The sequence below is a fragment of the Sarcophilus harrisii genome, chromosome 2, assembly GCF_902635505.1.
Source record: "Sarcophilus harrisii chromosome 2, mSarHar1.11, whole genome shotgun sequence".
NCBI classification, from domain to species: Eukaryota; Metazoa; Chordata; class Mammalia; order Dasyuromorphia; family Dasyuridae; genus Sarcophilus; species Sarcophilus harrisii.
In genome coordinates, this window is record NC_045427.1 from 21,599,523 (window position 1) to 21,617,215 (window position 17,693).

Here is a 17,693-nt window from a genome sequence, read left to right on the forward strand (position 1 = left end):
TGTTCTGTAAGAAATGACCAGCAGGAGGATTTTAGAGAAGCCTGAAGAGACTTACATGAACTGATGCTGAGGGAAATGAGCAGGACCAGGAGATCATTATACAAGCAACAACAAGACTATATGATGAGCAATTCTGATGGACCTGGCCATCCCCAGCAATGAGATGAACCAAATCAGTTCTTCTCATTCCATTACACGTTTTCAATAAATATTTGTGGTATTGAGTAAATAATTTGTAAATATTAGGGAAGGGCAGTTTGACCACTAAGAGCCACCAGTTATAGTTTAGCTTATATAACTTCTGTGTTCCACTTTCAGCCTAAGATTCTGGGATTCTCTTCTCAAACTATTTCCCAACAACCAGCTATTGAGGTTGTTGTAGCAATATTTCCTATTTCTTTGGGAGCTTCCCCACCCAGTACCTTTCCCTTATCTCTCTCTCATTACATGCACACCTGACTTCCTCTTTTTCCATAGTATGAAGGCGCCAGCACAGCTCATCAGTAGAATGACAGCCAACATTATGCTCAGTGTCAGGACCCAAGGCTTCTCCAGTGTGGGCTTTTCAGGGACTATAGGGAAAAAAGGATAGAATGTAATTGGGTGTACATTCAATGGAAGAAGGGGAAAGGGAATAGAACTATATTCTGGGACCTGCTCTGCTGGGGATGTGATGATTCTATTTAGCTGAAGGACTTACCTGGATACACGGCAGGAATCTTCAACTCGGTGTGTTCTACTACACAGGTAAAACCTGTCCCTGAGTCCTCTGGTGGGAGCTCTAAGGTAAGGCGGAGGTAGAAGGTGGAATCCATGTTGGGCAGGATGCCACTGGAAGTCGAACTAAACTTCACTCCAGGCTAACTAAATGCTCCTATAGCTGAAGTAGCAGCAGTGGGGGGGGTGAGTTTAAATCTTTACAAAAGATCCCTACCTCACTCAACATTTAAAGTAGCAGAAATCAGTGGGTGGGTGGGGGAATCCCATAAAATCCACAAGTCCAGCAGAGCTGGGTTTAAAGCATATATAATCCATTTGTATCTCATTTCAAATAATAAAACAGCATAGTTTCTTTCTCTCCTTCTGGCCCCATGTGGCCATTATTCCCAATGGACTTCTCCTAAGCCTCAACTTGGCCAGAGTTGAAACTTTCAGAAAAGTCAGACCCCTTTCAGGCAGGTTAACAGAACTTTTTTTTTTTTTTGTTAAAACAAGCTATTGTTCCTTTAAGATCTTATACTTAAAGATAACCAATTCATTTCCCAAATTTAGAATTTTTAAATTCCTAATCAAATGTTTTCTCCAGCTGGAGTTCAGCATTAAAATAATGAATTCCAAAATTTGACCATTGGTCTTAACTTTAACAGAGCTCTTAAATGAACAAAACAGACAAATTACAAACAATTTAACACAAAGATCACACAGAACACAGAGCACAACTAGACTGTCTAATAACATACAAGACATACAGAACCCTGATCGCACTTAGACTGCACAATTACAACATTCAGTAGGACACTAACATTAAAGCCAAACCAAATGGCATCTTAAAATCCCCAGTCTACAGTTAAAAGGCTGTGACGGGAGGGGCATTGCTCTAACACAGGATGACCAAAGCAGGGAACTGAGTCCCATTTTCAAATGTATACACTCCCCACTCGATGGAAGAAGTGGGAGGAGATGCCAGTGTAGCATAAGAGTTAGAGAAAGAACTTCAGAACTAGGAAGACCTGACCTCAAGTTCAGCAAAATATTGTTTAGTGCCCTTGCACAAGTCGATTAACTTTTTACTGCCCTAAGTCAACTCTCTAAGAACAAATTGACTAACAGGCACTGACATACCTTAGTAAAGGGAGTTACTTAAATTGATAATGTTTTTTATCCCTATAGACGCATCACATTTTGTTTCCTCACTAATGTGCAGTTCCAGAAATGGAACCAAACACACCAAAACATTAGTGTTTAATAAAAATGCAGGCAAGTGAAAACTCAGGGGAAGATTCATAGCTTCATTAATGTAGTTTGAAGAACAGCATGGTGAAACAAATTTGCATCTTTGGATGATAAGCTCTAACCAAGTCCATCTGGATCATTGAATTAAAAATGTGAGAATGAATCTTGAACAGGTTAGAAGAAAAGAAAATAATGTATTTATCTTAGTTATGTAAGATTGATTTTAAAAATTATTAGACATTAGAGCTGAGGAAGGTTGGTGAGTTTATTGCATAAAATTACAAGGCTTTTCAAAACAATGCATAATTATTGAGATTAAATTTGAAAAATGTGCATCAATTATAAAAATTTATAAGGTGCATAGATGAATATTTGACTGCAATGTTGACAAACTTTAGAGTGGGTGAACAGTTTGCAAACATGGGCCTAAGAAATTAAAATTTATTTTTCAATAATTGAAGGGTTCGTGATTTGCTTAGGTTGGTTGGCACTTATTTCACTGGCAAAAATCACAAATTCTCTAGGAATTATTAGGCAATGGGTAAAAATGTGCTTTTGTCAGTAGACACTTGTCCCTGAATCTTTATGATTTCAAGACTGGTGTTAATGTGACAGCCATCATATTCCAGAAATGGAATTTCTTGGAATTGTTAGGACCACCAAGACTTGTGTTCCACAGACAGAGCTTGGAGAAGGCTAGATCACCAATGTTATGATGAAGCATCAACAGAAACTGTTAGTGAAGGAGGACAACAGCACAAAAAGAAAAAAATGAAAACCTAGATCAAAAAAGATGAAAAGACAGATATTTTGTATGAATTTTTTATTTAATCTTTAAATCTAATTTAATCTAATTTTTAATTTACTCTGATATTTTATGTCTCCCCCATCTCCCTTTGGAAAGTATGGTTCTTGAGGATAGGGAACTTCTTCTTTTTTGTATTTACTTTCCAACTCGCACATGGTAGGCATGTAATAAATAACAATAATGCTAACAATGGTTAGCTAGTACTTATAAAATAATAAAAATAGTTTTCAAAGCACTTTACAAATAGGATCTCATTTGATCCTCACAATAACATGGGAAGTAGGTGCCATTATTATCTCCATTTTTCAGTAGAAAAAAATGAGGCAAAAGTGTCTGAGGCTGAATTTTAACTTAATTTTTCTTGACTTCAGGCCTAAGGCTACATGGGGACCTTTAAAATGCTTGTTGAATCAGAAATAAATTAATACACTATTATTGTCATATTTTACATATGAATATGTTATTAAGTATTAATGGTTGTAAATATGTTTTTGTTTGTGCTTGGTATTTAAACTGAAATACATAATATTGTTTAAAAATTAGACATATATAATTTATTGATTTTCTTTTTTTACAATTGTCTTTTATTTTTTTTGAATGCATATATAGATGGTTTTTAAACTTCAACCTTGCAAAACTTTTTGTTCCCAAATTTTTCTCCCTACCTCCTCAACAGTCCTAGACACCAAGTAATACAACTTAAACGGGCAGTTCTTCTAAACATATTTTCACATTTATCATGCTGCAAAAGAAAAATCAGATCAAAAAAGAAAAAAATGAGAAAAAAACAAACAAGCATGCAAACAACAACAACAGCAGCAAAGTTGAAAATACTATGTTGTGATCCGTAGGCCCCATAGTTCCCCTAGTCCTCGCTCTGGGATGCAGATGGCTCTCTCCATCATTTCTATTGGAATTGACCTGAATCACCTCATTGTTGAAAAGAGTCACATCCATTACAGTTCATCATCACTGCTTCTGTGTACAATGTAATTTTGGTTTTCTTCACTTCACTTAGCTTCAGTTCATGTAAGTCTCTGCTAATCGTTAATTATCGAACCATAATATTGATTAGATTCATATTCTATAACTTATTCAGCCATTCCCCAACTGATGAGCATCCACTCAATTTCCAGTTCCTTGTCACTACAAAAAGGGCTGCTACAAACATTTTTGCACATGTGGGTCCCTTTTCCTCTTTTATGATTTATTTAGGATACAAACCCAGTAGAGACACTGCTGGGTCATAGGCTATGCACAGTTTGACAAGCCTTTGGGCATAGTTCCAAATTGTTGTCTAGAATGGATGGATCAGTTCATAACTCCATCAACAATGTATTAATGTCCCAGTTTTCCCACATCCCTTCCAACATTTATCATTATCTTTTCCTGTCATCTTAGCCAGTTTGAGAGATAAAAAATTAACAATAATAATAACAGGACAAAAAAGTTGTGGAATTTATCATGTCAGGAAAACAATATATTTACAAGGAGGCAAATGAGACCTTAGCTATATTTTAGTATAAAAAACTTTGGATTTTGAGTTTAAAACATTACCCTAAATTGATCTGTTATGGGAAAGTACTTACTATTTTTAAGCCTTAACTTATTCAGTATGTAAAATGAGGATGCACTGGATTATTTCTAAAATCTTTATAAATTCTGAATCATATACATTTCATGATAACACTGAGACTTGGAGAGATGTGGTCCATATCTGGAATAAAAGTTAAATCTGATTTAAAAAAAAAAGAATAATATAGCACTCCAAATCTAGAAGATGCAGTTTTGTGGTGAAATTCACAATTGGGAGAAAACTTGGGAGTATTTAAGTGATGACTAATGAGAGAAATTCAAGAAGTCTCATCATGCGTGAATACCACAGATCATATAATCAGTAACAGGAAATAGATAATGTGTTTGATAAATAGAATGTTAACATGGCACACTGTCATGATATACTATTGTTGGAGCACTTTATTGGGGTAACTATTGGAGATCTTTCTGCTCAAATAATAGCAGATGAGAAATTCTTGCCTTACTGATAATTTTTTTCTTTTTTTTTTCTTGATGTTTCAGTGTATTGATGTTTAGTATATCATAGTCCTCCAATGTGCTACAGAAAGGAGAAAATACTTTTAACTACTTAACTTTGTTCTCTAGGTTCAAGACTGATCATATTTACAACTTAATATGATTCATTTTTTTGCAAAAAACTTTTATGTTATCAACATCCTTGTCTTTGTTGAAATATTATCATAACTGAAAAGTTAAGTAGTATAAGACTGCGTATCCTTTTTTAAAATTTTCTTTTCTTTTTCTTTTTTTTCCTGAGGCAATTGGGGTTAAGTGACTTGCCTAGGGTCACACAGCTCGGAAGTGTTAAGTGTCTGAGACCGGATTTGAATTCAGATCCTCCTGACTTTGGGGCTGATGTTCTATCTATCTGTTCTATCTATCTATTCTATCTATGATGTACACCACCTGGCTACCCCAATTGTGGATATTCTTTAAGCAAGAAAGATTCTGGCATTTTAATCAAAAGAAAAGTCATGTGTTGAATGATGATGTTATACTTCAACAATTTGAAGGAGCTGTGATCTCTTTGATGTCATTTATTCCTCCAATGATACCTCTTGTCACTCATGGATAACTTTTTTCCAAAGGACAATGGAAGCTCTTTGGCATCCCTGATTCTAAACAATAAATAAGAAGTTGACGGTTGAAGTAAAATCAGTGAGGATCTTGGGAAATAGTGACAGCACCTTTCTAGCATTCACTGTAGATAAAGAAGCGAAAGTGAGATCATTTTAAAAAATTGTTTCAAGGATTTTGAGAGTGAATGTCAAAGGTTTCAGAGAAGCAATAGATAACATTCCATGGCCCACAGGTCTATTGAGAAAATTTGATCAGGGGAATGAAATGCATTTTAAAATACATGCAATTGTGATGAAGAAGAAAAGGAGAGAAGCTATTTAAAAGATAAATGGGGCTGCACAGGGTATTCATCTCCCCACTTAACTTTTTCAAAGACATAAAGGGTGGAAAAATCTGTTAAGTACAAACTGAATGCGAAAGAATTCTAATATCAAATAAAGATAACTTTAGGATCACTGAGCTCAAATTGATTATGAATGTTCAGCATAATCATAAAGAACTTTCTACTTTTTAAAATCACATTTGATACAAGAGAAAACTCAAAGAATAATTGCTTCCTAGAGTGAATGGAATGATGGTTAAGAGAAATTAGAAGCACAGCTAGATTCCAGTCAATCTTAATCAGGAATCCAGTGAAGTGATTCATAATTCAAATTTCCATTGTGTATTTTCATTGCACTGGAACAAATGGTCATTTAAAAAAAAACTTCAAATGATATGAAAATATTTCTCTTGTCTCTACCAAGAAAAATGGTATTAGAATACAGAAAAAAGGCACAGAAATGCTTAACAAAGAGTTTCTGAGTGTCCTTAGTAAACTGAAGTCACCACACTTGGATTAAGAACATTTCAGGGTACTTACTACTTCCCAAAATAAGACCTTGATAATTTATTGCCAAGTCAGTGACAGTGATCTGTCAAAAATCATTGCCAATGGGAGAAGTTCTGCAGGTCTAGAAACAGATAAATGACCTAATAAATTTTTTTTAAGGGAAGATGAGGTTCTCAATACAATAAGCAAGTGAGTTGGACTTCAATTATCAACACATAAACATTACTAAGTTATACAATTCCTCCCCTTCTGCATTTTTTGGTCCAGATCCATACTGTAATGGATGTAGAAATATCCCAGTGAGGAATTCCTTCTATCAGTAAAGATTTTTTAAATTATTATTTTTTTATTATAGCTTTTCATTTATAAGATATATGCACAGGTAATTTTTCAGCACTGATAATTGCAAAACCTTTTGTTCCAGTTTTTCCCCTTTTTCTCCCCATCCCCTCCCCCAGATGGCAGGTTGACCAATACATGTTAAATATGTTAAAGTATAAGTTAAATACAATATATGTACACATGTCCATTCAATTATTTTGCTGTACAAAAAGAATCAGACTCTGAAATAGTGTACAATTAACCTGTGAAGGAAATAAAAAATGTAGGCGGACAAAAATAGAGGGATTGGAAATTCTATGTAGTGGTTCATAGTCATCTCCCAGAGTTCTTTTGCTGCGTGTAGCTGGTTCAGTTCATTACTGCTCTATTGGAATGATTTGGTTCATCACATTGTTGAAGATGGCCGCGTCCATCAGAATTGATCATCATATAGTATTGTTGTTGAATTAAATAATGATCTCCTGGCCCTGCTCATTTCCCTCATCATCAGTTCCTGTAATTCTCTCCAGGTCTTTCTGAAATCATCCTGTTGGTCATTTCTTACAGAACAATAATATTCCATAATATTTATAAACCACAATTAATTCAGCCGTTCTCCAATTGATACCAGTAAAGATTTGAATCCTCTTCAATTAAGTCTTGGAGAGTTGCCTGGGGATCTGAGAATAACTTGTTCAGGATCACACAGCCAGTATGTCACACATGAACATGTCACAGTAGATGTCACACATGAAACTTGAATTCAAGTCTTTCTATCTTTATGACAGGGTTTCTATTTACTAACATTTTGCTTCTTATTTTGATCCTAAAAAGTACTTAATAAATATTCTTAATAATAAGGTAAAAAGAATGAGTGACTGATTTGTGAGCATCCAGCAAAGATAGTTTGATCTTGATGCATCAGATTTGGAGACAACTCCAAGTCAGGAGAGATGTGTTCAAATCCCATAGTTCTTGCTCTGGACGTGGATGCCATTTCCCATCATGAATCTTTTAGAAATATCTTAGATGATTGTGTTGCCAAGAAAAACCAAAGTATCAAAATTGATCATCCACATAATGTTGCTCTTCAAAAAAAAATCTTTAAAGGGGCAGAACAAGAGGCAAAATATAGTAAGATGAAATTTCATAGGAGTTTTTACATATTGTAACACTCCAATGGAATGAAAGTTCCATGAAAGCTGGGACTATTTTTTCTTTTGTGTATGTGTTACAAGAGTCTAGCAGTACACTAATTGATCCTTGGCAAATGCTTATTAGATTGGATTGGATCAGATTGGAATATAGATAAGTAAGTTAAGTCTCATAGTTAAATTAAAAATAGCAGTAAGTGTAAGGCATATGTGTACATATATAAATACACATTATATTTTCTGGGAAGTAAAGACCTAAGGATTTTAGTAGAGGGAAAGCTTAATATTTCAACAATGTGACTTGATCTTGTTGTGACAGGAAAAAAAAAAACAGAGTAGTCTCCAATTGCATTCATAATTAATCATCAATAATTATGGCCATAATGGAGGAGAATTAATAACATTTATGTAGCATTTCAAGCTTTGAATGACATTTTATATGCATCACACTACTGTGAAGTAAGTGTTATTATTTTTCCCTTTTGCAGATGAGTATACTGAGACTTGGAGATGTTGACTTGGCCAGGAACTAATTGAGAAAATTTTTGACCAAGTATAGTTTAGACTGCCTAGCCTCTGTGTCCCACTTTCATTCCAAGATTCTGAAATTCTTTTTTCAAAACATTTTCCTACAACCAGTTATTGTGTTTGTTAATACACAATATCTCATCTCCTTGGCAGCTCTCCATAAAGTACCTTTCTGTTACCTCTCTCTCATTACATGCAAACCTGTACACCTCTTCTTCCATACTATGAAGGCTCCAGCACAGCTCAGCAGTAGGATGACAGCCAACACTATGCCCAGTGCCAGGAAAAAAGATTTCTCCTTTGTGAGTTTTCCAGGGACTGTGGAGAGAAAAGGTAGATTATAATTGGATGTACGTTCAATGGAAGAAGGGGAAAGGAAATGAAACTACACCCTGAGACATAGTCTCCTGGGGGCTTCCCCAGGATGAGTCTGCCTGGCTTAAGCATTCACCTGAATATAGAGCAGGGGTCTTCAGCGCAACGTGTTCCACCACACAGGTAAAGTTCATGCCTGGGTCTTCTGGTGGGAGCTCTAAGGTAAGGCGGAGGTAGAAGGTGGAATCCATGTTGGGCAGGATGCCAGTGGAAGTCTCCTTTCCCCATACACCCAGCTCCCCATTCTTCTCCCACTGCAGCTGGATGGAGCGTGGGTAGAAGCCTGTGGCTGTACAGGAGAGAATGATGCTGCCTTCTGTGTTGACACGGTAAGATACGGTCATCTCAGGGGGCACTGGGATCAGAATTCAAGAAAGAAGGCTTCATGTCATAATTTAAGTGAATATTTGATGCTTCCCTCGTCTCCATTAATTTTCCCTAAGCATCCCTTATCTTATTTGACCACAATTACCCATTATCTCTTCAAAGTAGCATAATAAATTATAACTCTTTGTATTTTCTTGGACACCTAAAAAAGTGTTATGTAAACACTAATTATAGAATCAGCATCTGTTGGTGTTGATAGCCATATCAACAATATTCTAAACCAAATTCAAGTAGTCTGGTCTGCTATAATGAATCAAGAATGAAATCTTCTTCAGATTCTTCCCATGATTTCTTCAGTGAGAAACGTTTTAATGAAGATTACAGACCCCTTATGCTATAACAAAAATATTATTCTTGTATTTCTGTCACTGCCACCCCAAACTCCAACGAAATAAAAATAAAACATTACATGATGGTTATAACAAAATCTTCTGATTATGATGTTCTAAATTTGTCTAAATGTTTTATTAGTCCATCATTCTTGGAGTTGTATGTAAGTTTTTTCCAATTTGGTAGAACATAGCCGAATATGTATTCACTTTGCCATAACCTTTGAGTTGCCATGCCTTGAGGTGGCTGACAAGAGGAGATTGTTTAGTTGAAGGAATAGAAGGAAAGATAGAAAGAAAAAAGGAAAGAAAAAGAAAAAAAGGAGGGAAGAAAAAGGATAGAGAACAAGAATAACAGAAGAAAAGAAAGAAGGAAAAGTAGAAAGAGAAAAAAAGGGGAAAAAAGGACAAAAAAGAAAGGAAAAGAAGTAGAAAAAAGGAGATAAAGTGGAAAAAAGAAACAAGGAAATGAGAAAGGAAGAAAAAAAGAAAGAAACTCAATCTTTCTCCCATTTCTCTGACTTTCACATTGTAAGATGGGGTTATGGTCAGAAGCCATGCATCTCGCCTGTTTCTCTGGGGCTCCAATTACTGCACAGAATGAAGGAGATGATTGGACTTCCTGGGAGGAATTGGGAAGAAGCAAACACTCACCATTATCCCTTATGCTTTTGTAGCCCATGATTTTCTTCATAAAGTCAACACAAAATTGATTCATGTAGCGTTTCCTCAGATCAGTCCAGAAGGGGCTCTCCAGAATGTGCTGGTATTGCTTGGCTTCAGGCTTCAGGTACTCCCACTGTCCAACTTCTTCATCTATCCTGTAGATTTCCTCTCCATCCCAAATTATGTGGATGTAGCTCTTTACCTTGATGTCATTGTCTATTTCACAGTCTGCAAGGAGCTGCACTGTGTGGTTTCCTGTGGAGGGATATTGGGGTAGGTTCCTCTAGGACTGGTGAAGAGGGAGAGATTAATAACTAGGATCTGTTGCAGTCTATTCCTAAACTGAGGGCTCAGACAAGGACACCCATCCTCTGAGTTCAGGTTTATTGATTTAAAAAGTTTGGAAAATAGTCAAAGTTCTCGGGTGAAAGGTGAAAGGTGTCTTGGAAGGATTATAGAAAAGATGGCACAACCCAGGATGTGCAATCAAGTGGATGAAGCCTAAGGCTCAGGAATTCTTTAATGCTTTCTCTAAGTTAATAAATAACAATGAACAATGGACTAAAGACATCCATTTCAGTGGAATGATCTACTGGGGATGGATCTACTGGACTTGGAAGAGAAATAGACAAGGTAATGATGAAAAGAAGGTTGGGGGAGATGAATGGGTCTGACTTACTGTTATGGTTTGTATCATTCATTGCTAAGAAGTGCATCATCCAGCGGAAATGTTGCTCATGGTACACCAATAAATTGCGCTTCTGGATAATGTAAGCGTCTCCCAGTGCTTCAGTGAGCCAGGGTATCTTGATAATAAGTTGCTGGTTTTCTTTGTTATAGAATCCCACTTCAACTTCATCCATGAAGCTGATTGCACTTAGTTCCAAGAGAGAATAGTATGTACCCACTGCAGTAAACTGACCCACATACCTGTGGTGTACTGAATTATGGGAAGGAAGAGAAGAAGAGAAAATGTTATTTCAGATTTGGGGTTAACAGAGGATCAGTGATTCCTCCCACCCATTCTTTTGCCTTTCCTCTGCACCCCATCATTAGTAAGGGTAACTACAAATAATTCTAAAATCTAAAATATCCAAATCTTAGTCTGTCATCTGTCTGTCTCTCCCCCTTGTACTCCAAGTATCACCAGTTATATGGTGGATATTAGAGATGGGATTCAAACCTAGTTGTGGTAGATAGAGTGCTATGCTAGTAATCAGAAAGACCTGAGTTCAAATCCACATTTAACTACTTAAGTTCTTTAAGATTCAATTTCTTCATCCATAAAACTGGTATAATAATTATACTTATTTCTCTATTGTTCTAATGATCAAATGAAATGTTTGTAAAGCACTTAGCACAGGGCCTGCAATGTAGTTGAGGCTTAATAAATACTTATTTGAAAAAAAAACTTTTCTTTGAACCTTTCTAGTTAGATTGCCTATAGGTAACTGAAACTCAATAAGTCAAAAACAGAACTCATTATCTTTCCAGCTAAAGCACTCATCTTCCTTACTTTCAATTTCTGTCAAAAACACCAATAATATTCCATTGACTCAGGTTTATAATCTCACATTCATTCTCTCTTCCTCCTCTCCTCCATCCCCCAATATCTGATCATTGACTTAGTCCTACTGATTTTACCCCAGAGCTTCTCTCAAATCCATTTCTTTCTTTCCATTTACACCCCAGTTCCCCAGTTATAATCTTTGTCCCCTTTCACTTGAACTTTTGCACTTTCCGCCTAATGTTTCCTATCTTCAGATCTCTTTCCTCTCCAATCAGTCTTTTGCTATATTACCTTTTGCTAAAGCTCATCGCTCTTTTTCTTTAAACAGCTCTAGTGGTTCCCTTATTGCCTCTAGGATAAAATACAAACTTTTCAAACTAAGGACATTTAACGTTATTCATAGCCTGCATCCATCTTACCCTTGGAGGCTTTTTTCATAGGCTTCTTCTAGTACAATCGACATTTCAACCAAATCAATCCACTTATTCTTCACAACTACCACTCTATCCTGCAGGTTTTTTGCTGTGATTGTTTTCTCAGCTTACAATGTAATTCCTTATCACTTCCAGTTTTGAGAATCCCCAAATTTCTCTAAACTACAATCCAGATTTACCTTTTATAAGGTTTTCCCTAATTCCTGCATCTACTAGTGTTCTGCCTCAATTAGAAATTGATTTGTATTTAATTATATATGTGATGACTATGTATGTTCTTGGGAGAAGGGAGTACTTGCTATAATACATGATACATAGTAGGGAATTTATGTAGTATACAAGAATGAGCTTTGACTTTGGAAACAGAAGAACTAGGTTTGAATCCCATTTCTAATATTAATTGTGTGACTTTGGGAAAGTCGCATAACCTCTCTGGGTCTCAGTTTCCAAATTTGTAAAATGACAAGGTTGGACTTTATGACCTTTCAGGTCCCTTCCTGTTCCCTTATACATTCTGTCCTCTTCACTCCCATAGCCTTGACCCTAGTTTGGGTCTTCTCCCCTACAATAGCTCCTCACTGGTCTTCATCCCATTGTCCCTTCAGCTGCCAAAATGATTTCTCTAAAGCATTCCTGTGATGATATCACTCTCCTAGTTAATAAACTCCAATATCTTTCTCTTACCTCAAGGATAAAGTTCTTTTCTTGGCATTTAAAACCTTTTAGAGTGTGGATACTTCTAGTCTTTTCTCATTGCCTCATACTTACTCTTCTCCCTCATTCAGGTACAGCTTACATGCTGTTCCCCACACTTGAACTCTCTCCAGTCCTGCCTTTGTCCATTCTGTCTCTGTGTCTGGAATGATCATTATCCTTACTTCCACTTCCTGGCTTCCCTGGATTCCTTTGAGTCTCAGTTAAAATGCTATCTTTGGGAAGCCTTTCCCAGCGCTCACAATTGCCAGAGCTTTCCTCTCCTAAATAACCTTCTGTTTACTCTGTACATATCTTGTAGGCATCTTTTTATTTATGAGTTGTGTCCCCCATTATAATGTGGGTTCCTTGGAGGCAGAGACCAGGTTTTATTTGCTTTATCCTTGGGACTTAGAATGTTAGTTGAAGTATACAAATTGCTCAATAAATACTTGTTGAATGACTTATTGGCTAACTTGAAAATCCTTGAGTACAATGGCTGAGCTTCCCCTATCATACCCAAAACTCAATGGCCTCCCTCCTCTCTATCTGATCCCTTTCTCCTTAGACTTACCTGCCTGGGTCAGAATGAGGAACCAAGCTGAAGAGAGCCATCCCCACCTCCTCTGACAATCCATGATCTTCAGGATGGGGCTGCCCAGTGTGTCAACCATACACCGAGTATGAAAGGTTTTAAGCCTTGTGTTTGTGTCCCAGGCACTATCTAAATGAAAACTACAACCTCCTATGTATATATAACATGCCTCTCTATCTTCTCTCCCCACCCAGAGTGGGGTTGGCTTGGCTGAGGACGTCTTCCTGTCACCCTATGATGTCTGCTAAAAACCAAAATTTTCCTATTGAGAAGGTGTAAGAAAGGAAGTGAAAAGAGTCTGTAGTAAGAGCAGGACATCTCAGAGCACGGTTATTACTAAATATGGTCTGGGGCTCAGAGATGGGCTGGCTCAATGACAACCATCCAGCTGGTTTTCCTAAATGGTGATTGAACCTAGAAATTTTTAGGTCTGAAATGATCACCAGGGAGACTTCATCCTGGCAGAGAGATATAGGAAAGAGATCCTTTTTCCTCTTTCCTTACACTGCCCTCAGGGAGTCCCCGCTCTAATGGGAAGATAGAATCCTTGATTTTAGGGAGTTCCTGAATTTATGGGGCAGATTTTAATGGAACTATGGCTATAAAATTATGCTATTAACTATAACAATAATGAATTTTACCCTTTAAGGTTAAAAAAGGACTTCACATACATTATTATCCCATTTGATTCTCAAAACAATGTTTGAGGTAGGTGCTATTCTTTTATTTATTTTTTAGATTAAAAAAACAGAGACTGAGAGAGATTAAATAGATTTTCCCAGGCTGATACCATAGAAAATTTTTAAGGAATAATTGAGAGGTGTCCTGCTTTTGCTGGATCTTGACACTGCCCCTTGATGTCTTTCCGATGACATTCTAATTGTTGCCCTGCCCAGCCAAAACTCCACAGAAATCCTTACAAACCAGCCAGCTTTCCTTCCCAAGGCCAAACTCCAGATTCTTCACTGAATCAATCAGGTTCAGGTCTACATGGTCTGTAATCACATCATCCATCTAGTTCAGACACACTAGATATACCACAGAAATCAGCCAATAAGTAGCACCGACAGGATATAGAACAGAATATCGAATCAGAAACCTCAATATATTTTTCCTTTGACATAGTGCATACATACTGTCCTTATTTATTGTCCTTTGCATTAACATAAGTTAATAAGTCATTATAAGATGACATTGGCCAATTATAATATCACTGAATTACATGAATCCCCTCCTACCCTTGCAGTGTACTTTTCTGTATGGATTCTCAGTAAAGGCATATGTGATTGATTCCATCATCATCTTTTGGACCTTCCCATGTTAGCAAATTCCTTCTGTGATCTCAAAAATCTACCTATCATGTAATCAGATTCCATAAATAGCTTTGTCTTGTTTTGCTGGGCTGCTGACTCCTTTAAGGAACACAGTCTTGATGTTTGAGAGTATTCTGACCCAAATGAGCAATTAAAGTATTGTACACCAGAGCTCTGAAAGCTTGCCCACTCCTTTTCTGCTCCACTACTGCTAATTTACCCCCACCCCAAAGTTAACAATGAATTGTTCCCGATTAAAAAGGTGCTCTAATCTGTTGAAATTAATTCTTCTAGTAGTCTTTTTGCCTTGGGGCCAGCACTTTTGTTGAATGCCAAATATTCAGCTTGAGGAGAAGTCTATGATCAGTTCCAGAACTCTGCACAACACATTACCTATGTCAGTCTTGCATCCTGTCCATTTCTCCTCCTTAAAATCACAGTCTATGAAATGCCAACATTTGCTGCGAGGGTGCATCCGTGCAATTTTATTGCATTTAGGTAAACAGAAGAGCATCTTGGTGATGAGTTGGTGATGAGATGCATGGTGGTAAGGGACCACTGCTGTTGCTACACTCATAAACATCAAGACTGGTTTGATGAAAATGATGGGGAAATTCAGAAGCTGCTAAAAGAAAAGCAAGAACGCCACAGGATCTACCATCAGGATAGTTCATCCATCTCTAAGAAAGCAGTATTCAATTCTATCAAAAGTAGAATATAATCAAAACTTAGAGATGCAGGATTTTTGGCTAGGTAAGAAGGCAGATGAAATTCATTATCCTGCTAATAATAACCCAAAGTGCTTTAATGATACACTAAAGTCTATTTACAGGTGAAAGACCTATGGCGCATCTCAACTACTTAGTGCTGATAGAGCCACATTGATTAGTGATAAGGACATGATCCTAGAGAGATGTGCTGAACACTTACAGAGTGTTATGAACCAACTCTTCCTCCTTGAAGTTCCTTAATCCCTCACTGAACTTTACTCTGTGGCCAAATTCTCATCCAGAAACCTCCTGGATGCTGGACTTTGTTCACTGAAGATAACGATAGTGGTCACTGGTTGACTTGCAAACACTGGGGCCATCTCTCCATGGGGGAAGGCGACCAGGATTTCAGAAGCTACAAAGGCCAAGGAGTTGGAAATGAAAATGACCTCAAATGTCAAGAGAATGATATCTCTGAGATCAAACCCCTTGAGGAAAAAAATTGAAGGAACCAAATCCTCTCTGGTAATTGTAGGGAATTTTGCATTTCCCTCGACAGGCCATCAACAATCAATGCTGAAGCTATTGACCATTTTAGTCAGGTTGAAATCACTCTCTTCTGAAGTTTCAACTGAAAAGAGGCTTTGAAAACCATTAGGCTACTTTGATGTGGCAAAGCACCGGGTGCTGGTTCTATTCCAGCTGAGAGTTGCAAGATGGGGAGTCCATTCCTCATACAAAAAGCTGACTGAAATTTCAGGGATGCCTCCGTTGTCCATCTCTATAAAGATGAAGGGAATAATTTGTCCTGTGACAATCATTGTGTGTGTGTGTGTGTGTGTGTGTGTGTGTGTGTGTGTGTATTTCTCTTAGTCATTGTTGGCAAGATTCTTTCCAGAGTCCTTCTAAATAGGTTGATCCTCCACCTGGAAGAGGATCATCTACTTGAGAGCCAGTGTGGCTTCAGAAGGTTGACACAGTGTTTGCTGTCAGACAACTCCCGGAGCAATTCCAGAAGCAGAATAAAGATCTGTATGCAACATTTGTAGATCTGACCAACGCCTTTGAGATACCGTCAATCACAAGGACTTGTGGAAAATAACGTCAAAATTTGGTTGCCAAGAGAAGTTGATCAGTATAGTAATTCATTTTCATGATGGTGTGCTTGTCCAGGTTCCAGACAATGGACAATGCTTTCGAGCTTTCCTAGTCACCAATGGAGTGAAACGAGACTATGTGCTTGCTCCCATGTTTTTAGCCCTGTTGTCAGATACCTTTACTAAGAACAAACATGGTGCCAAAGTGGCAAACTCTTCAATTTAAAAAGTCTACAAGAAAAAACGAAAATGGAGGGAGTGCTGGGGCATGATTTTTTGTTTGCAGATAATCTGCAAACAAAATCATCTAAGCAAAGACCTCCAAAGCTTAGATGCAACAAAGTATGGATCGGTTTTTTGCTACTTGTATTAATTTTGGCCTAAGAATTAACACCCAGAAAACAGAGGCACTCCATCAACCAGCACCATACTATCCATTTGTAGAACCATCAGTTACAGCAAATCAAGTAATATGGAATTCTGGGGATTAGTTCACTTACATGATCAAGTTTTAGTGACTGAAATATTCTCACTTTATGTCACAACCTAGCATAACTTTGAGGAAAGTGATAGATGCTTCATACAAAGTAGAAAAAGAGGGGGAGATGGCTGATAAGAGGAGGTGGAAGTAGATCAGACTAAACTGTCCTTCTACTTCCCCATCTAGAACACACAGAAAATTCCCTACAATTACTAGAGAGGACTTGGTTCCTTCAATTTTTTTCCTCAAGGGGTTTGATCTCAGAGAACTCATTCTCTTGACATTTGAGGTCATTTTCATTTCCAACTCCTTGGCCTTTGTAGCTTCTGAAATCCTGGTCGCCTTCCCCCATGGAGAGATGGCCCCAGTGTTTGCAAGTCAACCAGTGACTACTATCGTTATCTTCAGTGAACAAAGTCCAGCATCCAGGAGGTTTCTGGATGAGAATTTGGCCACAGAGTAAAGTTCAGTGAGGGATTAAGGAACTTCAAGGAGGAAGAGTTAGTTCATAAAATTTATGGAGAAAATTTTATCTGTCAACCCCTTTTTCCCCACCCTTCTAGATGATATACATTTCTGTACAGCTGGCTTCAGGCACCCAGTGCAAGACCTGTTTGCCCAGCTCTTAGAGTTGTAACTTCTCCTGATGTCTGCTTCAAGTACCACCTTCTACCATCTTTCTTGGTCTCCTTCCTTTCCCCCATATTTTTCCTCCCCAAACCCTCCATCTTGTATATATTTTAGATAAAGTCAAGATGATATAATAATAATGATGATAACAGTTAATATTTACATAGTCTACTATGTGACAGGCACTATCCTAAGTACTTTATCAAAATGATCTTACTT

The 17,693-nt window shown here is 37.3% G+C and overlaps 1 protein-coding gene across 1 annotated transcript; it reads right to left on the reverse strand.

Moving 5' to 3' along the window:
• Nucleotides 1-429: 429 nt before the first annotated feature.
• Nucleotides 430-13,286, reverse strand: LOC105749122 (major histocompatibility complex class I-related gene protein-like). The gene is made up of 5 exons (XM_031949483.1): nucleotides 13,223-13,286; nucleotides 10,691-10,951; nucleotides 10,000-10,266; nucleotides 8,706-8,984; nucleotides 430-572 (listed from the first exon to the last, which is right to left on the reverse strand). The coding sequence occupies exons 1-5, from the start codon at nucleotides 13,284-13,286 to the stop codon at nucleotides 430-432; spliced, it is 1,014 nt and encodes a 337-aa protein (XP_031805343.1).
• Nucleotides 13,287-17,693: the final 4,407 nt, after the last annotated feature.

What these genes read in the sequence shown, in the direction of transcription:
- LOC105749122 (XM_031949483.1), bottom strand. Translation starts at nt 13,286, where the DNA reads ATGGATTGTCAGAGGAGGTGGGGATGGCTCTCTTCAGCTTGGTTCCTC. An exon ending in GAATGATACAAACCATAACA is followed by an intron (nt 10,267 to 10,690) that starts GTAAGTCAGACC and finishes ATCCCTCCACAG; the next exon opens with GAAACCACACAGTGCAGCTC. An exon ending in GACCCCTGCTCTATATTCAG is followed by an intron (nt 573 to 8,705) that starts GTGAATGCTTAA and finishes TTTTCCCTATAG; the next exon opens with TCCCTGAAAAGCCCACACTG.